Here is a 21,473-nt window from a genome sequence, read left to right as displayed (position 1 = left end):
TTAGGTAATCACTCAATTACCAATTCCTCGGATAATCGGATGATTAACTAGCATTAAAACCAAATGTAAAAGCAATTCCTACATCATTGTCCATCCCTAGATCAATTATGTAGCAAGCAATACAATCCAGATCTGGTATCAAGTTTAACTTCTCAGTTAAACTTGAACCTTAAATCATGTATTCAGTAGCTAATTGAAATCAAGCAATAAACAAAGGATAAACTTTCCAAAATCAAACAACATTAATATAGAATTGAATCCAGGAGTACAAAAGTTAAGAAGATTACATTTCGATTCTCAACTACGAAGAACTAGCCACTCATCCTCGCTATTACAACGCTCGAATCATGAACTAATACAAAGAATCATGTGAAATAGAATCGTTTCCATGATTTCTATCCTATTATCTCTATATTTCGTGCCAAGATTTCTTTTAGAAGAGTGATGATGATCCCTTCCCTTTTCCAAAACTGCCTATTTCATGCCGAACTGCTACACTCTCCCTCAAGCTAGGGATACTCGCTTGAGCGAGAGAAGATAACTTTCCAAGCCTGACCACCTCGCCCGGGCGAGAGAATACCACAATTCCTTCTTGATCACCTTGCCTGAGCGAGGCTCTCTCGTTTGGGCGAGGGAGAAACAATAAGTTTAGCAAATTTTGGTCTTGAATAGCGCCTGGGCGACAGTCCCTCGCCCAAGCGAGGGATGTCAGTGTTTTCTGCTGATTTTCCTCTGAATTGTCGCTTGAGCGATCATTCTCTCGCTTGGGCGAGGCTTGTGTTGTTCAAAACCTTAACCTTCTCTTTTTTTCTCCTTTATTCATCATATCTTCACTTACAAACAACAACAATGATTTAAATTTCTAAACAATACAAAATTACTAGATTATTGGGAATTATATGCAATTACATCATAAATCCACACAAAGTGCCTATGAATCATATACATTTCATTAACATTTTGGCACTTAACAAATAGTCAGTGTTATAACCATTAACATTGATTGAAAGTTTTGCAGAGTGCAAAATTAGATTGATTCACTTGATGAAAGTACCCTAAAAACCAAAAGCCTTGAGAGTACAGAGAATTTTCAATCCATAGTATCAAAGGCTTTCCTAACCTCCAACTGAACAGCCAAATTTCCCCCAAAGGTTTGATGATTAAGCAAGTTACATCATCTGAGTTCTTCACACAGCTAAAAAAAGGGAGAAGATGAATAATATCATTACTAAATTTATAGAATTAATTGAACTTCTACATATTAAGGAATCTAATATTCAAAGTAGGCTCGTCAAATTAAGAAAACATAGATGATTTATGCAAAGGAGACTTGACAAGTAAAGATTCAAAAGTTAAAGGAAAAAAACTAGCTTAATTGCAAAATTTACCTAGATTATTTTATCTTTAGCACCAAATTGAAGGCCCTCTTTAGTTAAATGAAAATCATATATGTCACTATTGTCTATCATTCGTTTTGTAATCAATAAGTCATTAAATTTTTTGAATTTAATAGAAGTTAATTTAAATTTTTTTGATAAGATAATTGTTTGAAATTGGCGACGACAAAAAAAAGATACATGATGATAATAATAGTGGGTATAAAATGAATATTTCTCACCCTATTTATGTTTAATTATCATTACACATCTATTGGAAGTGATTTTAGAATAATTATGCTTAATGTTATTAAAACTATGTTATCTACTAACTAATGATGTTTATCGCTATATTTGGTACATGTTTTAACTAAAAATAGTAGAAAATTTATTGAATAATTTTATTGTCCTCAAAATTTAATTATATGGTCTTTTATACGGTGGATATTAATAAAGGGATGCAACGAGCGCGTGTAGGGGTGTAAGTGTTCCAGTTTAAACTGTAAAATCGATGGAACCAAACTGTAAAGTATGGTTCGGTTTCGTGGTTCAGTTATTTTTTAAGGAACCGTTTATGTTTGGTTCGATTTGTGGTTTTATAAATTTAGGAACCGGTGGAACCGAACCGCATATTAAAGAAACAGATAATAGGGAATGATTTTTATTATTGCTTAAATTCTTTAACCAATTTTATGGCTTAAACTATCAATTGTGTGAATTATAGTTTTATATATGTTGCTAAATTGTTATTAAGTTAATATTATATATGCTATTAGTTACTAAATTGTTTCCTAGTGTCTTGATGATTTAAAACATATTTCCCAACTTTTATAGTATTGAGTTTGAAACTAACACATATCATATATTATTATACATGTATTGTTATATTGTTACTAATTGTGAATTTTAAGGTTATAAATGTAACTATCATATATTTTACTAATTGATATATGTTACTAATCATTAATTGTATTGTTATATATGTTACTAATAGATATATATGTTAATAATTATGGATTGTATTATTATATGTGATAATTTGCTTTCTCTCTCTACATAATTGTTATATATGTTACTAACAAACAATTATAAGTATCAATTGTTTTACACATTTCTATATGATTCATAATTTTTAATAATAACGGTATTAACGTTTTTCCTTCTATGGACAAATAATATCTCTTATAATATATTTTGCACTTTTAATTAATGCAATATTTTTTATAAAAAAATAATTGAAAAAATCGTGGAACTGAACCGAACCATTCAAGAACGGTTCAGTTTGATTCTCATAGTTAAATTTGCGGTTAATTGAGCGGAACTGAACCACATGTTTTTGTTCGATTCGGTCACTGAAATGCACCAAAAACCGAACCAAACTGAACTTTTACACCACCAAGCGTGGGTAGTGTTTTCCCGTTCCCAAACCCGCAATATTTGCGGGTACTCGTATGGGTAGCGATTACCTAGGGATGGCAAAAAATCCCGTACCCGCGGGTAAAACCCGTATAGGCACGGGTACGTGTCACAAAAGGGTACCCGCGGGTTTTAAAAACGGGTATTTAAAAATACCCGTAGTACATACGGGTGGGTATGGGTATTATGGTACCCGTACCCGCGGGTACCCGTTATGTATATGATTACTATATTATTTTTAATTAAAATAAAAAATATACTATCATAACCTTCATTACACTATGTACATATTTTCCTTTTACTTTGTTTACATCTTTTCCTTTTACTTTGTTTACATCTTTTTACATTGTTTACATCTTTTTAATTTGGTGTTGAAATACACTACAAATATTATTTCATGTGTAAAAACACACATGTCTTACAAAGAAAAATATATGTTTTTTGTTAAGTAAATGAGAATTGCAAACCACCAAAACAGAAAATTTCATTAGATTTAGCATTTTTGCCAACTATTCATTCAAAATACACAAAAATAATTAAATTTCATCTCATTTAAAACATAATAGAAATAGGAAATTAGAAATTCAATTAAAATATAGAAAACCCGCGTGTACCCGTTTTACCCGTGGGTACACAAAAATACTCGCAAAAACCCGCAGCGGGTACCCGTTCGGGTATGGGCGGGTACGGGTATTGCTCCCCTATTTCGAAACGGGTAGCGGGTAGCTACTACCCGTGCCCGCCCGTGCCCGTTGCCATCCCTAATTACCCAACAAATTTTTAATTTTAATTATATTTATATATTTTGTAATAATCAATATGTAAAAATAATTATTATATGAATAATATGATATTTATATGATAAATTTATGATGACAGTCAAATATGTGTAATTTATTATAAATATAATAATAAAGTGTATGATATAATATCAAAATAATAATAAATATATATAAAAATTTAATTAAAAACTAAATATATAACTTTGCGAGTACCCGTTGGACGGGTATCACAAAACTCACTCCCGTCTATAAGCTATTATTGCGGATACCTATTGCAGATATTTCCAGAAATATCCACTGGTCGATTTTTTTGCCATTCGTAAAAAGTTATGCAAAGTCATTAATCTAATGAATGATTATCCATCGGCTTAACTTTATTTTTGGACCCATATCGGGCAATAAATATCATCATTTATTCCAACTTTCATGGACATGTATATAGTCATTTGTTCCCATCCCTTATTGTGACTAATACTAAAAAGAAAATGATATTCATCCTACTAAGGTTGTGTTTAGTATAGAAGAAAATGGAAGGAATGAAAAGGGGTGGAATGAAAAAAGGAGGAAAAATATATTTTCCATCGTTTGGTTCACAAATGAAAAGAGGAGGAGATAGAAAAAAACGTGAGGCACATGCTAAAAAATTTCCCCCCCCCCCAAACGTGAGTGAAAAAGTGGAGGGAAAGCACATTTTTTATGGAAATACTATTTTCTATTTCTTCTCATTTTTATGGAAATACTATAATACCCTCATTTGTCTCATCACTTTCTTCTCTTCACTTATTTTCTATTTCTTCCTCACAAAAATAAACATCAATCTCATAGTTTATATGTAATTAAGGTGTAATATCACAGGTGAGAATCACATGAAGTGGTGGATATTTCACATGTTTGGTTAATAGTTATGTTTCATTTTATTTTGCAAGTGAAAATCAGATGGAGTTGTGGATATTTGATACATCATAGTTTATATGTAATTACAGTGTAATGTTGAACTATGTAAATTGGAGATGACTAAATATTTTTTTGTTATGAATGTCATATTTTATGTTCATTGATATTATGTCAAGTGTGCTTAATATTTCAATTTTATTGCATAATTTTCAAAATATATACTCATAGTTTAGTACAAATGTTTCAAATAGATCGATTGTGTCTTCTTTAGGTGAAATACATGATATAATAATTTTATCTAAGTTAAGATAATTGAAAGTGTACAAAAAGTTGAACAATTATGATAATACGCGCTAAAAATAAAGTAGTAAAAATAAGAACATTTTAAATGTGACTATTTTATTTGGGGGTGTTTATGTAATTTGACATATAATTATTTTTCATTTCTTTCACTTTTTAAACAATCAAACAACGTGAGAGAAAAATTATAACTTTCTTTCTTTCTTTTTTTCTTCTAAACCAAACAACTAACTTTTCATCTCACTTTCTACTTATTTTTATTCTTTCAACTTTCTTTCCTTCCTTTTTCTTTCCTTCCATTTTCCTCTTCGAACCAAAATGTTTGTACAAGTTCTCATACCAATAAGAAAGGATATATAACTAAGATAGCTTCCTTGTCTTGAACTCTATTTAATTTTAAATTTTGTTTGACTTTGTTAATAATAATTCTTGTATGGTATCAACTTCCTCTATAAGCCAATCAAAGGTGATCTTATATTTGACCTTGGAGTTATCTATCTATCTATCCATCTTAAGTCGTGTTAAGAAAACATTATATGAATAAATCAAATCCATGTAGATAACTTCTTCCTCATGCAGTCACCAAATGAGTTAAATATTTAGAGATTCCTTATGATCCTAATAACAATAGTAATAATAATGAAAATAAATTACCTACCATGGTTGCTTTCTGTCGCGCCCCGATTTTCGGCTGCACGACTTTGTTTAGAGTCGCCACTACATTTTATAGTTAAAAATGTAGAAAAATCTTTTAAGCCCAATTACCTTGGGCTTTTGGATTTTTGATATCCAGGTTCGGGAGTCAGTTACAAGGTAGGGAAGGTATTAGCATCCTACCCGCCCGCCTTAAGCGGTACCCTTCATTAAAATATATGACTTTATTATTATTATTACTAAATTTTATGATTAATTAATCAATTATTAAGAAGAAAAAATAGTTTTTTATTATTATGTCTGACAAGATTGACTTTGGTCCTACGTACCCCTATTAAGATGATCAAAGCTTACGTAGTTCTTTAAGTAGAAAAATGTTTGTTGGTTGAGTGTATTTTAATTAAAGAAAATATATTTTTAGTAAAAAATATACATATTTCAAGTGTTGTTTATTATTGGAAAAAATTTATTTGGTTAATTTTTGTTATTATTACATAATTAAGAAGATAAAATTTAATTGATTTTGAGACTTAATCGAAGCGGCGTAGCGCGACCTTTCGAAGATGATTTGAGAAGAAAGAGGCATCCGGGACGACCTTCTCTCCATCCTTGATTAGTTCTCAAAATTATTTTATTTTTTAAAAACGTATTTATAACAATGTTGCCATGTTTTATTTTTTAAAAAAATGTTTAAATTTTTGTTACAAAGAATAATTTTACTTATTTACAGAAAAAAGAATTTTCATAATTGACAAAAAATTGATACTAAATTTTGGTTAATGAAGGAACACAAAAATAATTTCTTTTACCATTTAATCATTTATTATTTATTCCAAAAAGAAATAATACTTAAATATTTATCAGTGTTTTTTTAACTTATGCCTAAAATAATTAGTAAATTTTTTTATTCCTATTTATTCCTATTTTATTTTACTTATTAATATTTGTATCATGAAATAAATAAAAATGTAATTTAAAAGATAAAAGATGTAAAGCCTACATACCTCATTGCAAAGAAGGAATGGGATTTTGACACTGTTTGGGCACAAATTGTGTGTGACAAGAGTGGGACACGTGGCGCAAGGTGGTTGGGAGAGTGTTGTTGTTGGGTTGTGCTCAGACACGTGGCGCAGAGTAACTGGATGCCTTGGAGAGGTGCACAGAATGGTTCATGTATGCGCATGCGGGGAATCCCATGTGCCTATGGGAGCAGTGATCAGATGTGGCCGGTTGCAGTGAAACCGTGCCATGTTTTGGAAGTTGGTTGGAGGATGTGAAGTCAATGTAAAAGTAAGCATATCGTAGTGCTTAGAATCAGCCATAAAAGCAAGTGCATAGAACAACCATACACCAACGTGCACTGGATCTTTGGCTTTGAAATTTCTCTCTACAACCGTGGTTTCTCTCTCCAACCGTGGTTTCTCTCTTTTGGTGTTATTTGTTAGCAATATATCCGGTGTTCTCTGTATTGACAGTGTGTGTTTTCAGTATTAAAAATCTCCCTTCATTAAACCCAAATGCCTCTATTTATAGATTAATTTCCTAACTTAAACTCCCTAACTTTAGCTAATTGACACAATCAGATAACATATTTTTAGGGACTACAAACAACCAAATCCTGACCAGTTCAAATTTAGCTACTCTTTGACTTTTATTTGAATTTAAATACTAAATAAGCTTCCAACAATTTTTATTTTTATTCTTTTGGTGATTAAATTAATTCCGAAAATTACTAAAACTCAATAGAAAATAATTCCATTTATTTAAATTTAGAAAATAGTTCTTTCGTTTTTTTATTTATTAGTTATAAATTCAAATAAGCTTAATGTATTTATTAAAATTACTTTAATAAATTCGAAATTACATAAATAATAATTGAAAAATAGTTTTAATTATCCTTCATTTATCTAAAATATAATTTCGAAAAAAAATTAAAATAATTAATTAATAGAATATTTTTTTCATTTTGTTTTAGAAAATGACATATGGGTTTATGAAAGCCCACAAATTTTTGTCCAATTTTTTTGACAAGAATTGCATAGGTTTCTAGACCCTCTTTTTTTTACAAATTTATTTTTTGGAAATTAAATTACTTCATCTTTAAACTTTGGTTAACCTAATCACATAGATGTAGGAACCTTAATCTGATCAGCTTAATTATCTCCAAATTCCTAGTTAACCTAATCATTTGGATTTAGGAATCTGATTTTGTTTTGTTTTGTTATATTTAAATAATTTCGAAAATAATTATAAAAGATTCATAAAAAATATTTTAGTTATTTTTATTCATCAAATATTAAAATTTTGGAAAATGTCAAAATAAATATAATGAATTTAATTTATTCTTTTTTATTTACAAAGTTTTTTGGACCTTTTTCTGGGTCGGACAAAATTGGGTGTTCACACTTTCACATTTAGAGCAAAATATATCATTCTTTTGGCACATGTGGTACGTGATGAACAGATAAGTACAAACCGATTTTTTAAAATGAAAACTAAAAGCAGAGTAGGTGTGGAACATGAGGTTTTCCATTAAATAATTCTGCCCTATAAGCCGTGATATGAGATATCTTTACATGTTAAAAAAATTAACAAGTTGATATATTTAAAATTCTGGTCACATCTGTAAACATATTTATTATATAAGCCTTCAAGAAGGCAAATGGATGTCTTTAAATAAGTATATATAACACCTAAAACTAAATTCTATTTTTATATATTTAGTCAAGGATGTTATGCTTAGAAAATCTTTTAGACAATCTTAAATATGACTTAGTAAGTTAATTATTTTTGAAAACATTAAAGATATGTTTGTGAGTTGAGTCCTGAAAGGGAAAAATAAAATGTGAAAACTTTTGAGTTATTTTAATAATATATTTGATAACTTTTAAATTTTTTATTTCTCTTTATTCATCTCCAAAATTCAAATTTCAAATACATCATTTAATAACATATTTATGAAAAATGCTTCGTTTAACATGACCGGATAATAGACCTGAGTTCCGGTAGCCTATTTCTATCCCACTAGACCTTATTATTAAGTGAAAAGAATGAAATTCTTGAAAAATTGTTTCCAACATAAATTGAGTTTGGAATCCGATTATTATAAGTAGGAAAGGTGTTAATACTCACAGTCTTATATCCCCTTCCAAGAAACAGGTGACTTAGCTTATTCGAGTACATTTTTACTTAGTTTCTTAAAGTATTTTTTTTAAAATATCTCGATATTTAAAAAAACTTAAGATTCAACAATATATTTACCAGCTATATTTTTATTTTCTTACTTTTTGTTATCTATTTTTTGAGAAGTTTTCTATGATCAAATCAATTATTTTATTTAAACTATACCAAATTTATACATTATTTTTTCATTTCTTAATATATGAACACGATTGTGAACATAAATTCACAGAAGAAAATGCGAATAGAATTAAAGTGGAAAAAATGAAAAATAAAAAAACGAAGACCAGAAAAAAAGATAGAAGATGATAATGATGGTAGAGAATTGAGGTTGTGGTGAATAAGCAGTAATAATGGCACTAACACTGAGACTTTCTTCTTCTTTTGTTCAATTACCTACTATTACCACTACGTTCTCACACTCACACTCTGTTTCCAGATTGGGTTTTCATCCTCTGCGGTTGCACCTTAATACACCCAAAAGGCTCATGATTCGTGCTGCTAGAACGGAGTCCAAAGGTGTTACTTTGGGCTTCAGAGCCCCTCAATTTCAGGTTCTATTGATTATTTTATTTGAAGAACGTGGAATTGATCATGGAATAAGCACTTTTTAATTTTAATTTTGTGTGTGGTTTGATTGGAAATAATTGAATCAGCTTCCAGAGCCTCTTACTGGGAAAGTTTGGACATTGGAAGATTTTGAACCACACCCAGCTCTACTGGTACAACCCATTTCTGCTTCTTTTTAATGTTTGTTTGGGATATTTGAAAGACTTGTACTATTTTTACAATTAGTAGTTAATTGATAAGACTTAACAACTTTTGCATAATATTGATATTCTTGGCTATAGTTTTCTGCTTGTATAATTTATTGCATAGAAGCCACTCATGTGAAATCAATGTTATTGTGAGAAATGAGAACATATCCATTGGATTAGATTTGAATGATAAAGAGTAAAAGATAAAGCAAATGGCTTTTTTAAGTGATCATCAATAACTAACTTTTAATGTTAAACATCCATGTATGGTTGTATGGTATTAACATATCGAGTGAGTTTGGAACTGGTATGGTCATTTATGGAACTGTGATCGAGTTGGTTGGATGGGTTCGGGTCAAGCCAAACTCTTCCATGTCCACTCTTACCACTTAGTAAGTAGTAAGTAGCTTCCTTTCTTCTCAATCATTACATGAGATTCTTATGTCTTCATTCATATAAGCTATTTACTGTTTAGTTGTAGTTAAAATGTGTAAAAATACTCCATGGACTATTATTTTGTGGCTGAGTTCTATGAACTATTCTGGCAGTTCTTCCTTATGTTCACAGTTCACATCAAACATGTGTGTTTTGGAAATGAAGGCTAATTAAGATCTCTCTGGTTTTTCATTTGGTGAAAATGTGATCTTTCTCCCTATATAGTTGTGACCTTGCTCTTTTTTTCTCCCTCTTTATGTGATCATGCAGGTTATGTTCATATGCAATCACTGTCCATTCGTTAAGCACCTGCAAAAAGGAATTGTAAACTTAACAAAATTCTATAAGGAGGTATCCAAATCAGTAACTGCTACAAATTTATTTATTTGTTCAGTGGAAGTTGGGGCTTGAATAAGTAAACACCATTATAAAAATATTGTTTTCTTTTTCTACAGAAAGGACTTGCTGTCATTGCTATATCTTCAAATTCTGTAGCCACACACCCCCAGGTTCTTATAACTATATCCTGGAATAAAGCTACATTTAAAGCATTGAATGATTTGTCCAACTTAGAATTGTGGCCTCACAGGATGGACCAGAATTCATGGCAGAAGAAGCTAAGTTGCTTGGCTATCCTTTCCCATACCTATATGACGAGGTATGCTTCAGTAAATCTTAATTCGTTTATTTCGAGTTCGGATCCTCTCCCGTACTGGAGAGTCCAATACTGGGTAGAGATGGTGACATGTGTCACCAAATTTCTTTAGTAGTTGTACATATGCCTATTTGCACGCTCTTTTTGCCTATAATGTGTAGTGAATTTCATGTTGACAGTCACTAAGATGAGAATTTTATAATCCATTCTTGGAAAGCATGTTAAGTACAGAATTTAGAAAACTCTGTTACCGAAACTTAGAATTCTATAAGACATCAAAGAGGAAAAAGGAGGTAAACTTACACTCTTTCCATTTATTAAAACACTTGTCTCTGTAAGGTGTCATACCATTATACAAAAAACAGAATATAACTAAGTAAATAAAACAAACAATCCTTGAGGTTTGGCTAAATAAGACACAAGCCCCATTCAACTCAAAAATAGCACCCCACCCACTAAATGGATGGACTTAACTGAGCTGTTAACTGATTCACCATTTTTAACCATGGTTGAGTTAACAGACAAACTTTACCGTTCTAAGGGATTCCGGATCCTTTATTAAATAAAGTATTTAATTTCTAAACTAGTGTGTTTCATTTTATGATATGAACTTCAGAACCATTAATAGATATTGGATGTCAATATTTTATCATCACTATATGTGTATGTTCATTTCAAAATATTTTAGAAGTGTAGTGTTCTCGAATGTGTTATTAACATCTTGTCATGAAACTGTGAGCTCTTTTCTGATAGCAATAACTCAAGTGGAACTGTCTTTGCTGCAGAGTATTTTTTTATCTGATGGGGTTATTTGAAACAAACCATCTTGTTGAAGCTATGATGTTTATCTTTTTTCTGTAATTTGAAACCCTTGTATTTGGTGGAATATGTTTGGTTGTAGTCACAGGATGCTGCACGAGATTTTGGAGCTGTTTGTACACCAGAATTTTACCTCTTCAAAAAGGTAATTACAACCAGCATTATTCATTTTGATGCACATTGCCCAGTGTGACTCTGAGCTGGGGTTAAGTTAAGCCATCAAACTTCCATCTATATCGTATCACTATCTATTAATCCAATGATAACAGGATGGCCGAAGGCCGTTTGAGCTGGCTTATCATGGTCAGTTTGATGATTCGCGACCAAATAGTAACGTACCAGTCACCGGAAGGTTAGTAATGGTTTATCATGATTGGGTTGGCAATGAACAATTATTTGAAACATTTGTATCTCTTGATTGTAGTAACCAGTAACCATTTGTTTTTCTTTGTAAAGAGACTTGAGTTTGGCAATAGATCAAGTTCTGAGTGGCCAACCAGTATCGGCGCAACAAAAACCCAGGTACTTTGTATATATAATACTCTCAATTGTTTCGGCTTTCACGTTTTGTTCTCTCATTATCATGTGCTTAAGGTTATGTTTTTCTGCTTGTATGAAGTGTTGGATGCAGCATAAAGTGGCACCCAGGGAAGAAGTTTTGATCTGTAAATTGTAATCATCTTGCTCAAGATATTAATCAGTGAGTTCAAGTATTTCTTTCAGGTTTGTTCCATGTTCTACGTAGCTCAAGATATTAATCAGTGAACAAACCGATCATGTCAGAATCTTAATCTGTTTGTTCTTTCCTTTCCATTCAGTGTTCTTGTTTACCTAGAATTTGTGGAAATGCATGTAGCATGGAAATGTGGTGGTTATTCTACTTGCTGATATCTCAGTTAAGTTATATACTTGTATAATATGTTAATGAACATGTTGAGATTTGAGATAGTATTCAGTTAGATGTGGTTCTGGTGTGCACTGTTCTTCGCTTATTCTGTTGTAATAAATATAATACAATACGGAAATATGTTCTGCAAACCTTCTGGAAATACAATCTTATTTACATAGATTTTCATGTATGTGGGGTTTGATATTTATTATATGCATATTCTTTAAAATATTATTGTAGAGTTTTAATATATATATATATATATATATATATATATATACATATACGATAAAAAAATTATAGGATCAATGTATCCAAGAACTTAATAAATTTCAACAACTCTATTGTTAATTAGTCATTATAATATAACTTGTTATTTATCTTTCAATTTCCTATAACACATTTAGAATCGCCAAAAGAAGTAAGATGTTGTTATGAAGTTTTTACGTATATAATTATATTGTGGTTGGTATAAACATTTTGAACAAGAACGGTCCATTTTAAACACTGGACAGGCCAACACCAGCAATAGTTTTAACCGTGAAACACTAGTTAGACACCAAATTAGAAGAGATCTTGTACCAGGTTTAAACAGTTAGATTGTTTGTCCAATTGAACCGAGTAATTTTATATATAATTAATATTTTTTATCAATAAATATATAATTATATATAAATGTAAAATTTTATATAATTAATAATTATGTATAATTATATTGAAATAACATTTTAAGGTAAAACAAAATATTATAATAATGTTCCATTTTTTTAATTTTAAGTAAACCGTCCAGTTTAATCCTGGACTGTTTTGGTTTAACCGAGTTAATATGGTCATATCGGAATTTTCCAGGTTCAAAGCGGGCCGAATCTCATTTGATTAAGATTACAAACCAGAGTTATTTTTAAGTCCGGTCAGTAGTCAAACCAGTTGGACCAATTTACGATATGATTCTGAATTGGTTTTAACTATTATTTCATAGCAAATAATAGTTAAATGAGTTTTACAAAAGGTTGAAATCGAACCATCAAATTTTCTTTGTTTACTTTTCATAGTTTATGTAAGAAAGTTAAACAACAGATGTTACTAATTCACAAAGAGAGCGTTTTAGAAGCCGTTAGGGATTCTCAAGATCAAATTTTCCGTCCAAACAAATTGAAAGAGATAAACCAACATATGTTAGTCGAGTGGGGGAGGGCACTGTTAGATTACACTAGTATGACTAAAATATTAAAAGTTCGATTCCCGTAAATAATATTTGTTAGAAAGAATAATTATGCACCTCAAAATGGATAATTCCTTATCATAAGTTGAGGTGATACCAAAAATCGAAAGGCAGATTATCTCTGGCATGGGACTTAAGAATTGCTGCTAATAAGTGTAAACTCTTACAAATGCTGAAATATATAGCATCAATATGTATATGCTATAACTCATTTTCTATTATATCTGATTTTATTTAATTTCTCATTGGGTTGATAACTTGATATATAATGTTAGCATATGCAAGTAAATTATTTTCTGGTGGGTAATTTTCTTTTGTTAGCGACCAAAAAAGGTGCTCAGTACAACCAACATTCGGAACTGATTATAGAAATGTGATAATTGATTATGCTAATTGCTAAACATATTTGAAAATAGTAAATTCTGTTTTAACACCCAAATCATAATTATATATAGGTCCAAATAAACTCAGAAATGAGTTTAAAAACTATATACTGACATTATAAATTTTTTTACACTGTCAGAACATCATCAATTATTGATTTATATTATTTATTTTTTTGATAGTCAATGATGGTTAATAAAACAATAGTGGATGATTTACCAACACTTATACTGTTAGTGTTAATGTATACACAGTGATGAATCTTGATGTAAATTTTAGGAGGAGCAACAATATTTAATTACAATTTATAACATAAATTAATTGAGTAACAAAAAAATATAAAGAAAGATTAGAGGTAAAATTTTCCGCTATTTCTTTTTCAATATAAATTACTATGTTGTCCGCAAGAACTTTCATCTTTTATCTTACTACTTAATTTTGTTTGATTGTCTTCATTATTGAAAATGATATATTATATAGTAGTTGAACTACAATAGCTAAGATAAGATGAATGACTTGATAAAATAAAATACGATTAAAGACATATGGTTAATAATTTTCAAACTTGAATGAACAACGACACCAAGATCAAAACACAATTTTGAAATTGAAATCTAACACTATTCTTTTCTTGCTCATTCCATTCACAAGAATTTTTTTTTTGGCAAAAGTATATATAATCAATATTAAATTACTTATAAGCATCCTTAGAGTATATTTTATCAATACATACATAATCTTTTTTATTAAGTGTGAAATTACAAACTCAAACAAAGTTATATTATTATAAGCAACATCAATATCTACACGTATAAGAGAACTTCCATTGTGTATAATTTTCAGAAAGATCACACAAGTTGTGATATATTTATTTATTAAACGACAAATTAAAGAAATATATGAGTTTCAACTGATCTCCATAAAGACATTATCTGTGTAGGAAATACATCTCTTGTTCCAAAAAACTATGTAAATACTCTATTTGTCATTTTTTATAATTTAATAATTATATATTTTTCTAGCCACGGTCAGTATCGCTTGAAATATCACACTTTTTTGTGACAGCACATATATTCTAGCATGTAAAAAGTAAAGAAAAATATTTTAATAAAAACTTTAAAAAATTCCAAGGGTTGCTGTCCCCACCTGTCCCTTAAAACCTCTGACATTATATATACATATTAAATCCTTCATAAATACACCTTCTATGGTAAACAAAAATAAAGATGCGTCTCAATTAACCGGAAACAACTATGCACCTATTTGGGGACTGTCCGACTCATTTGGGATAATTTAAATCTTTACACTCTCAACCTACTTTCATCACATATGACTTGAAAGTGTGGATAATTGAGAACATCAGGTATGTTGAGCTAGTGGATAGTAGCAATATTCTTCCTCTCAATTTTGGTACTCTATCGTGGTTAATCTGGAAAATGAGGAATAATGTAGTTTTCAAAGGAGAAGTTTTTAACAAGCATCAAATTTACTATTTAGCCAGTCAGGTGGCTATGGAGTTTGCAAACCAGGGAAACTTGGGGCCTCTCCCTAATTCCTTATCTACTCCTATATATAGATAGATATTGGTTGGATAGGATCCCCCGCCTACAGGTTGGTTGAAATGCAACGTAAATGGCCCTGTCATATCAATAATATGGCAGAATGTGGCAAAATTTGTAGGGATGACTCTGGTAAATGGATTTTTGGGTTCTGCAAGAATTTGAGAACCTCGAATATTTTGTGGGCTGAATTGTGGAGAATTTTCTCGGTCCTTTCCTTAGCTTGGTGCAAAGGTGCAAGGAAAGTTGTTGTGGAAAGTGATTCTCAAGTGGTTGTTCATATGATTAATAAGAGTTGTGATAACTTTCATCCTTATGCTTCCTTGATAAAGTTGATCCAGAATTGGTTGGAAAGGGATTGGATTGTTGGATGTTCTCATATTCATAGGGAAGCTAACAAGTGGCGGACTTTATGGCAGAATATGGCTCATTCTATACAACTTGGCACTCATGAGATGAATACTCCTCCTCCTAATTGTAGAGACTTACTTTTCTTTGATAGTAAGGTTATATTTTTGCCTAGAAATGTTCTAGTGCAGTTTTTTTTTTGGATTTTCCCCCTTCAAAGCACCAAAAAAAAATATAGATGTGTAAAGATAAAAACAGTTAATGAAAGAAATAGCTTGAAACAAACTACATCATTAGTCGGTGCACGATACCTGCTAAATACCAATAATGTGACGCGGAAAGATAATAAAGATTGAGCTGATTCCATTTGTAAATTCCCCTAAGGTATACTGAAAACGATTGAAGCAAGAAAGCTAGAAGTTTTGGGTCCTCTTTCCTTTATTATCTTTAACTTTTATTAATACTATAATTCTAAACCTGCATACAACATTTTCCATGGTTATAGGTTATAACCATATAACATTTTCCTATGTGTCACGTCCACGTGCTCTGATGCAACTCATGCATCACTCTACACAGTCCATTTTGTGTACAATGATATAACTGATATAATTAATTAGTTTTATCACCCATTTTACTTTTTAGTTAGTTAGTTTTTTTGTTTAGTTTGTTGTTAAGTTTTCTCTTATAATGCTTATATAAAAACATATATGGTCTTTTGTAAACTCATTCAACAATTCACAATTTATTTTTCAATCAATAAAATTTCATTTCTTCACTTATTATCCGAATTCTAGTATAGACTATAGTATTCTACTAGATCTAGACTTTCTTATTTTGATGCCCAATTATTTTTGCTCTTGTTCTGAACAATTTTAAGAAATCCGTGCAAGATGAAATTATACAATTGTAATAAAAAAGAGATACATAGCAACATACTGTTATGAAAATAAAATATTGAATTCAATTTAGTCAATTATCAAACTTTTAAGAGCATGTTTGTTTAATGGAATGTGCTAAATTATGCCAAAGACATAACATGTTTGTTTGCTGATACAAATAATCACTCTTAATGCATAAAACAACCTTTGTGCTCCATCAACAATTCTTTATGCATGATTTCATCTGGTGGTGTATTTTCTCTTTTATGATTTTTCTTGTATGACAAATCTAACAAGAAATTTATGATACAACATTATTAGTGTCATTGGGTCCATATAATCAACCTCATCTGCAATTAAGATTTAATTAATTGTTTATGTACAAATTTAATAAGACCCATATAAATTTAGAGTAATTTAAAAAAGTATTATCGTTCAATGTTTTTTCTATATTTTACATTTCTCTAGTTTCACACTGTTATATCTATACATATATGTCAGTACTAAGTGTGTACCTTAAATATGTACCCATGTTACGGATAGTAATATAAAAACTACTTGTTTGAAGAGTCGTGAGATGACATGTGCCTTTGGAAGCTTGGCTCTGTCTAAATTTTACATAGTCATTTACCACATGGTTGAATGTTTGTTTCTTGGTATTTTTTAGAGTAATACATTCCTTCGTCCATCTATGTGCATGAACTACTACTACTGGACACGTCGTTCATAATTAAAAGTATATGGAGGATGATTGATCGGTGTGAATAATAATTTGTTGTCCTAAATCATGTTTCAAATATGTCCCGTATCAATAAAAAATATGTCTTTGTTCAATCGGGCACCATACTTTTAGTATATTTATACACAATGATCTATTAGCATCTATGAGTTTGAACTATAAATACTTGATTTTCTTTAAACAAATTCTTATAAAGTATTTAATGAAGAAATAGATGCTAGAAGAGCTTTGTTTCCTTGAATATGCATATCTTTCCAATTTTTCTCAAATTACTTGAAGTCCAAATCAATTTAATAAAGAAATAGATATTGGAAGAACCTTCATGATTTTTTTACTGAGATTTGGGCATGGCTGAAATCACTAGCAACAAGTATATTTCCAAAAGAGTACTAACTAGCTACATTCAACAATTAAAGCACAATATTAAATTAATCATATCTCTATTATTAGTATATTCCAAAAGGTACTGAATAAAATAACGGATTCAGATCAGAATCAGTAAGGTTTCTTCGACTACATATCCAATATACATGTGGTTATATGCAGCAGCAGCACAACTTTATTCTATAGCAGTAATTCTATTCTCTATATATTAATTCCCCTTCTTCTTTCAAATAATATAAGAAATAAGAATACAATTATAATTAAACAAAAGTTTAGTTAGTTATGTGGAAAGTCACATCAAATAGATCAAGGTGTTGATGAGAAGAGATCCATGGTTGGAAGATCAAAGGAACTCCAATTACTCCAACTCTCATTTAAAAAATTGATGGTAGAACTAATTGGTAATAATTGATCACCAATCTCATTCAATGGCATCAATGATTCCTCTAACTCTTGCAATTGCATTTGCATCATTGGTTGTTGTTGCCAATTATCATTAGACCAAAGAACATCTTGGACCACATCTTTATCTAGAAACCCTTCTAACTCAACAATTCCACTAAAACTCAATTCTTCAGTGATCCCACCAATTTTCTCTGCATCTGCATCTGCATCATTAGGATAATCACATAGTTTCTTCTGTGGCTGCATCACTGCATAATTCTCAGCTTCAACACTTAATTCTGGTGTCAAAGAACTTGTTGCAGATTTATTGGAACACGATGAACCATTATTATTATTACCCTCACTCTCAAATTCCTCACCTGAATTTGGATTTTGGTTCAAGAATTTGGCAAACACAAGTGCCATGTCTATATCACTAGACACGTTATTAGTTTCTGGTGATGAATCTCTATCATCAGAACCAGAATTCCCATCATTTACAGTGCGGCACCCGCTCTGGGGCGGGTGCCTCACCGATTTCCCACGGCGGTTCTTTCGGCAGCCACCCCCGACTGGAACGCTGCGGAGAGAACCCATGTTTGTTTAATGGAATGTGCTAAATTATGCCAAAGACATAACATGTTTGTTTGCTGATACAAATAATCACTCTTAATGCATAAAACAACCTTTGTGCTCCATCAACAATTCTTTATGCATGATTTCATCTGGTGGTGTATTTTCTCTTTTATGATTTTTCTTGTATGACAAATCTAACAAGAAATTTATGATACAACATTATTAGTGTCATTGGGTCCATATAATCAACCTCATCTGCAATTAAGATTTAATTAATTGTTTATGTACAAATTTAATAAGACCCATATAAATTTAGAGTAATTTAAAAAAGTATTATCGTTCAATGTTTTTTCTATATTTTACATTTCTCTAGTTTCACACTGTTATATCTATACATATATGTCAGTACTAAGTGTGTACCTTAAATATGTACCCATGTTACGGATAGTAATATAAAAACTACTTGTTTGAAGAGTCGTGAGATGACATGTGCCTTTGGAAGCTTGGCTCTGTCTAAATTTTACATAGTCATTTACCACATGGTTGAATGTTTGTTTCTTGGTATTTTTTAGAGTAATACATTCCTTCGTCCATCTATGTGCATGAACTACTACTACTGGACACGTCGTTCATAATTAAAAGTATATGGAGGATGATTGATCGGTGTGAATAATAATTTGTTGTCCTAAATCATGTTTCAAATATGTCCCGTATCAATAAAAAATATGTCTTTGTTCAATCGGGCACCATACTTTTAGTATATTTATACACAATGATCTATTAGCATCTATGAGTTTGAACTATAAATACTTGATTTTCTTTAAACAAATTCTTATAAAGTATTTAATGAAGAAATAGATGCTAGAAGAGCTTTGTTTCCTTGAATATGCATATCTTTCCAATTTTTCTCAAATTACTTGAAGTCCAAATCAATTTAATAAAGAAATAGATATTGGAAGAACCTTCATGATTTTTTTACTGAGATTTGGGCATGGCTGAAATCACTAGCAACAAGTATATTTCCAAAAGAGTACTAACTAGCTACATTCAACAATTAAAGCACAATATTAAATTAATCATATCTCTATTATTAGTATATTCCAAAAGGTACTGAATAAAATAACGGATTCAGATCAGAATCAGTAAGGTTTCTTCGACTACATATCCAATATACATGTGGTTATATGCAGCAGCAGCACAACTTTATTCTATAGCAGTAATTCTATTCTCTATATATTAATTCCCCTTCTTCTTTCAAATAATATAAGAAATAAGAATACAATTATAATTAAACAAAAGTTTAGTTAGTTATGTGGAAAGTCACATCAAATAGATCAAGGTGTTGATGAGAAGAGATCCATGGTTGGAAGATCAAAGGAACTCCAATTACTCCAACTCTCATTTAAAAAATTGATGGTAGAACTAATTGGTAATAATTGATCACCAATCTCATTCAATGGCATCAATGATTCCTCTAACTCTTGCAATTGCATTTGCATCATTGGTTGTTGTTGCCAATTATCATTAGACCAAAGAACATCTTGGACCACATCTTTATCTAGAAACCCTTCTAACTCAACAATTCCACTAAAACTCAATTCTTCAGTGATCCCACCAATTTTCTCTGCATCTGCATCTGCATCATTAGGATAATCACATAGTTTCTTCTGTGGCTGCATCACTGCATAATTCTCAGCTTCAACACTTAATTCTGGTGTCAAAGAACTTGTTGCAGATTTATTGGAACACGATGAACCATTATTATTATTACCCTCACTCTCAAATTCCTCACCTGAATTTGGATTTTGGTTCAAGAATTTGGCAAACACAAGTGCCATGTCTATATCACTAGACACGTTATTAGTTTCTGGTGATGAATCTCTATCATCAGAACCAGAATTCCCATCATTTACAGTGCGGCACCCGCTCTGGGGCGGGTGCCTCACCGATTTCCCACGGCGGTTCTTTCGGCAGCCACCCCCGACTGGAACGCTGCGGAGAGAACCGCCTTTGGTCCAATAGCGCCTGCAACCTTTGCAGAAGTATCTGGGCTGTGACAAGCTGTAGTTGTTGTAGTAACAGAATTTGGTGTTGGTTGAAGAACAACGTGGGCAATTTGGTGCTACCTCAATGTCTGGTTTCCATGATCTTGAACTTGAACTTGATCTCTCTATGATTGGTGTTGGAAGTGGTATATAATTAGATGGGAGATGTAACATTTGTTCTAGCATGCTACCACTAATAAAACTATGTCTTTGAGGGAACATTTTTATTTTGCTATAGTAAGTTGTGAGATATTAGTGAAATGCAAATATATGAAGGGGAATTATATTGAGAGAGATATGATATGATGATATGATATAAGGTGGGTATGTGGGTCAGAATATGAGAGTATAGAAATTTGTTCTTGTATGAATTATTATGTGGGGGTAAGGTTAAGAAGGAACGTGGGCGGTTGGGGGAATCGTTAAGATTAAGGAAAGGTGTGTGTATGCATGTGTTTATGTAGTGGGAATATACATGTTGTCCTAAAATCATATCTTATCCTAACTTAAGAAAAATATGTTATGTCGATTTAAAATTTAAAATATTTACTATTATTTTATTTTTTTAATTTATTATCATTGACCTGAAATAATATTATAGACAAAATATGGAATAATAAAATTTGTATAGTTTGTGATGCTGATATTTTTATGAAATTGCATCGGTGGATTGGGCGTTTTCTCAATTTTTTTCTCACGTGCCATTTCTTTATTGGAATACTTGGTGAAGTTGATAAGTCAAAGCATTGATTATAGTCTGCCATTATTTATAAGTATTACTAGCGAAGTTATG

General features: G+C 30.8%; 3 protein-coding genes across 4 annotated transcripts; 1 reads left to right on the top strand and 2 right to left on the bottom strand.

Moving 5' to 3' along the window:
• LOC109326029 lies at positions 8,869-12,348 on the top strand. 2 transcript variants are annotated; one of them, XR_002105208.1, is made up of 10 exons: positions 8,869-9,156; positions 9,259-9,324; positions 10,066-10,146; positions 10,251-10,304; positions 10,385-10,453; positions 11,352-11,414; positions 11,539-11,621; positions 11,726-11,791; positions 11,889-11,992; positions 12,088-12,348. XR_002105208.1 is itself a non-coding variant. In XM_019558661.1 (10 exons), the coding sequence occupies exons 1-9, from the start codon at positions 8,956-8,958 to the stop codon at positions 11,929-11,931; spliced, it is 726 nt and encodes a 241-aa protein (XP_019414206.1). In that variant the 5' UTR covers positions 8,870-8,955; the 3' UTR covers positions 11,932-11,969; positions 12,088-12,348. The 2 variants fall into 2 exon arrangements, 1 of the variants encoding a protein (XP_019414206.1); XM_019558661.1 differs by having other exon boundaries at positions 8,870-9,156; positions 11,889-11,969.
• LOC109326389 (dof zinc finger protein DOF3.5-like) lies at positions 17,702-18,656 on the bottom strand. Its single transcript, XM_019559075.1, has one exon. The coding sequence runs from the start codon at positions 18,654-18,656 to the stop codon at positions 17,982-17,984; it is 675 nt and encodes a 224-aa protein (XP_019414620.1). The 3' UTR covers positions 17,702-17,981.
• Positions 19,690-21,104, bottom strand: LOC109326219 (dof zinc finger protein DOF3.5-like). Its single transcript, XM_019558917.1, has one exon. It carries the CDS (start codon positions 20,900-20,902, stop codon positions 19,970-19,972), a length of 933 nt encoding a protein of 310 aa, XP_019414462.1. The 5' UTR covers positions 20,903-21,104; the 3' UTR covers positions 19,690-19,969.

This window comes from Lupinus angustifolius, chromosome LG14, assembly GCF_001865875.1.
Source record: "Lupinus angustifolius cultivar Tanjil chromosome LG14, LupAngTanjil_v1.0, whole genome shotgun sequence".
Classification (NCBI taxonomy): Eukaryota; Viridiplantae; Streptophyta; class Magnoliopsida; order Fabales; family Fabaceae; genus Lupinus; species Lupinus angustifolius.
The sequence above is the reverse complement of the archived record's forward strand: the minus strand, read 5'-3'. Positions and strand labels throughout refer to the sequence as shown.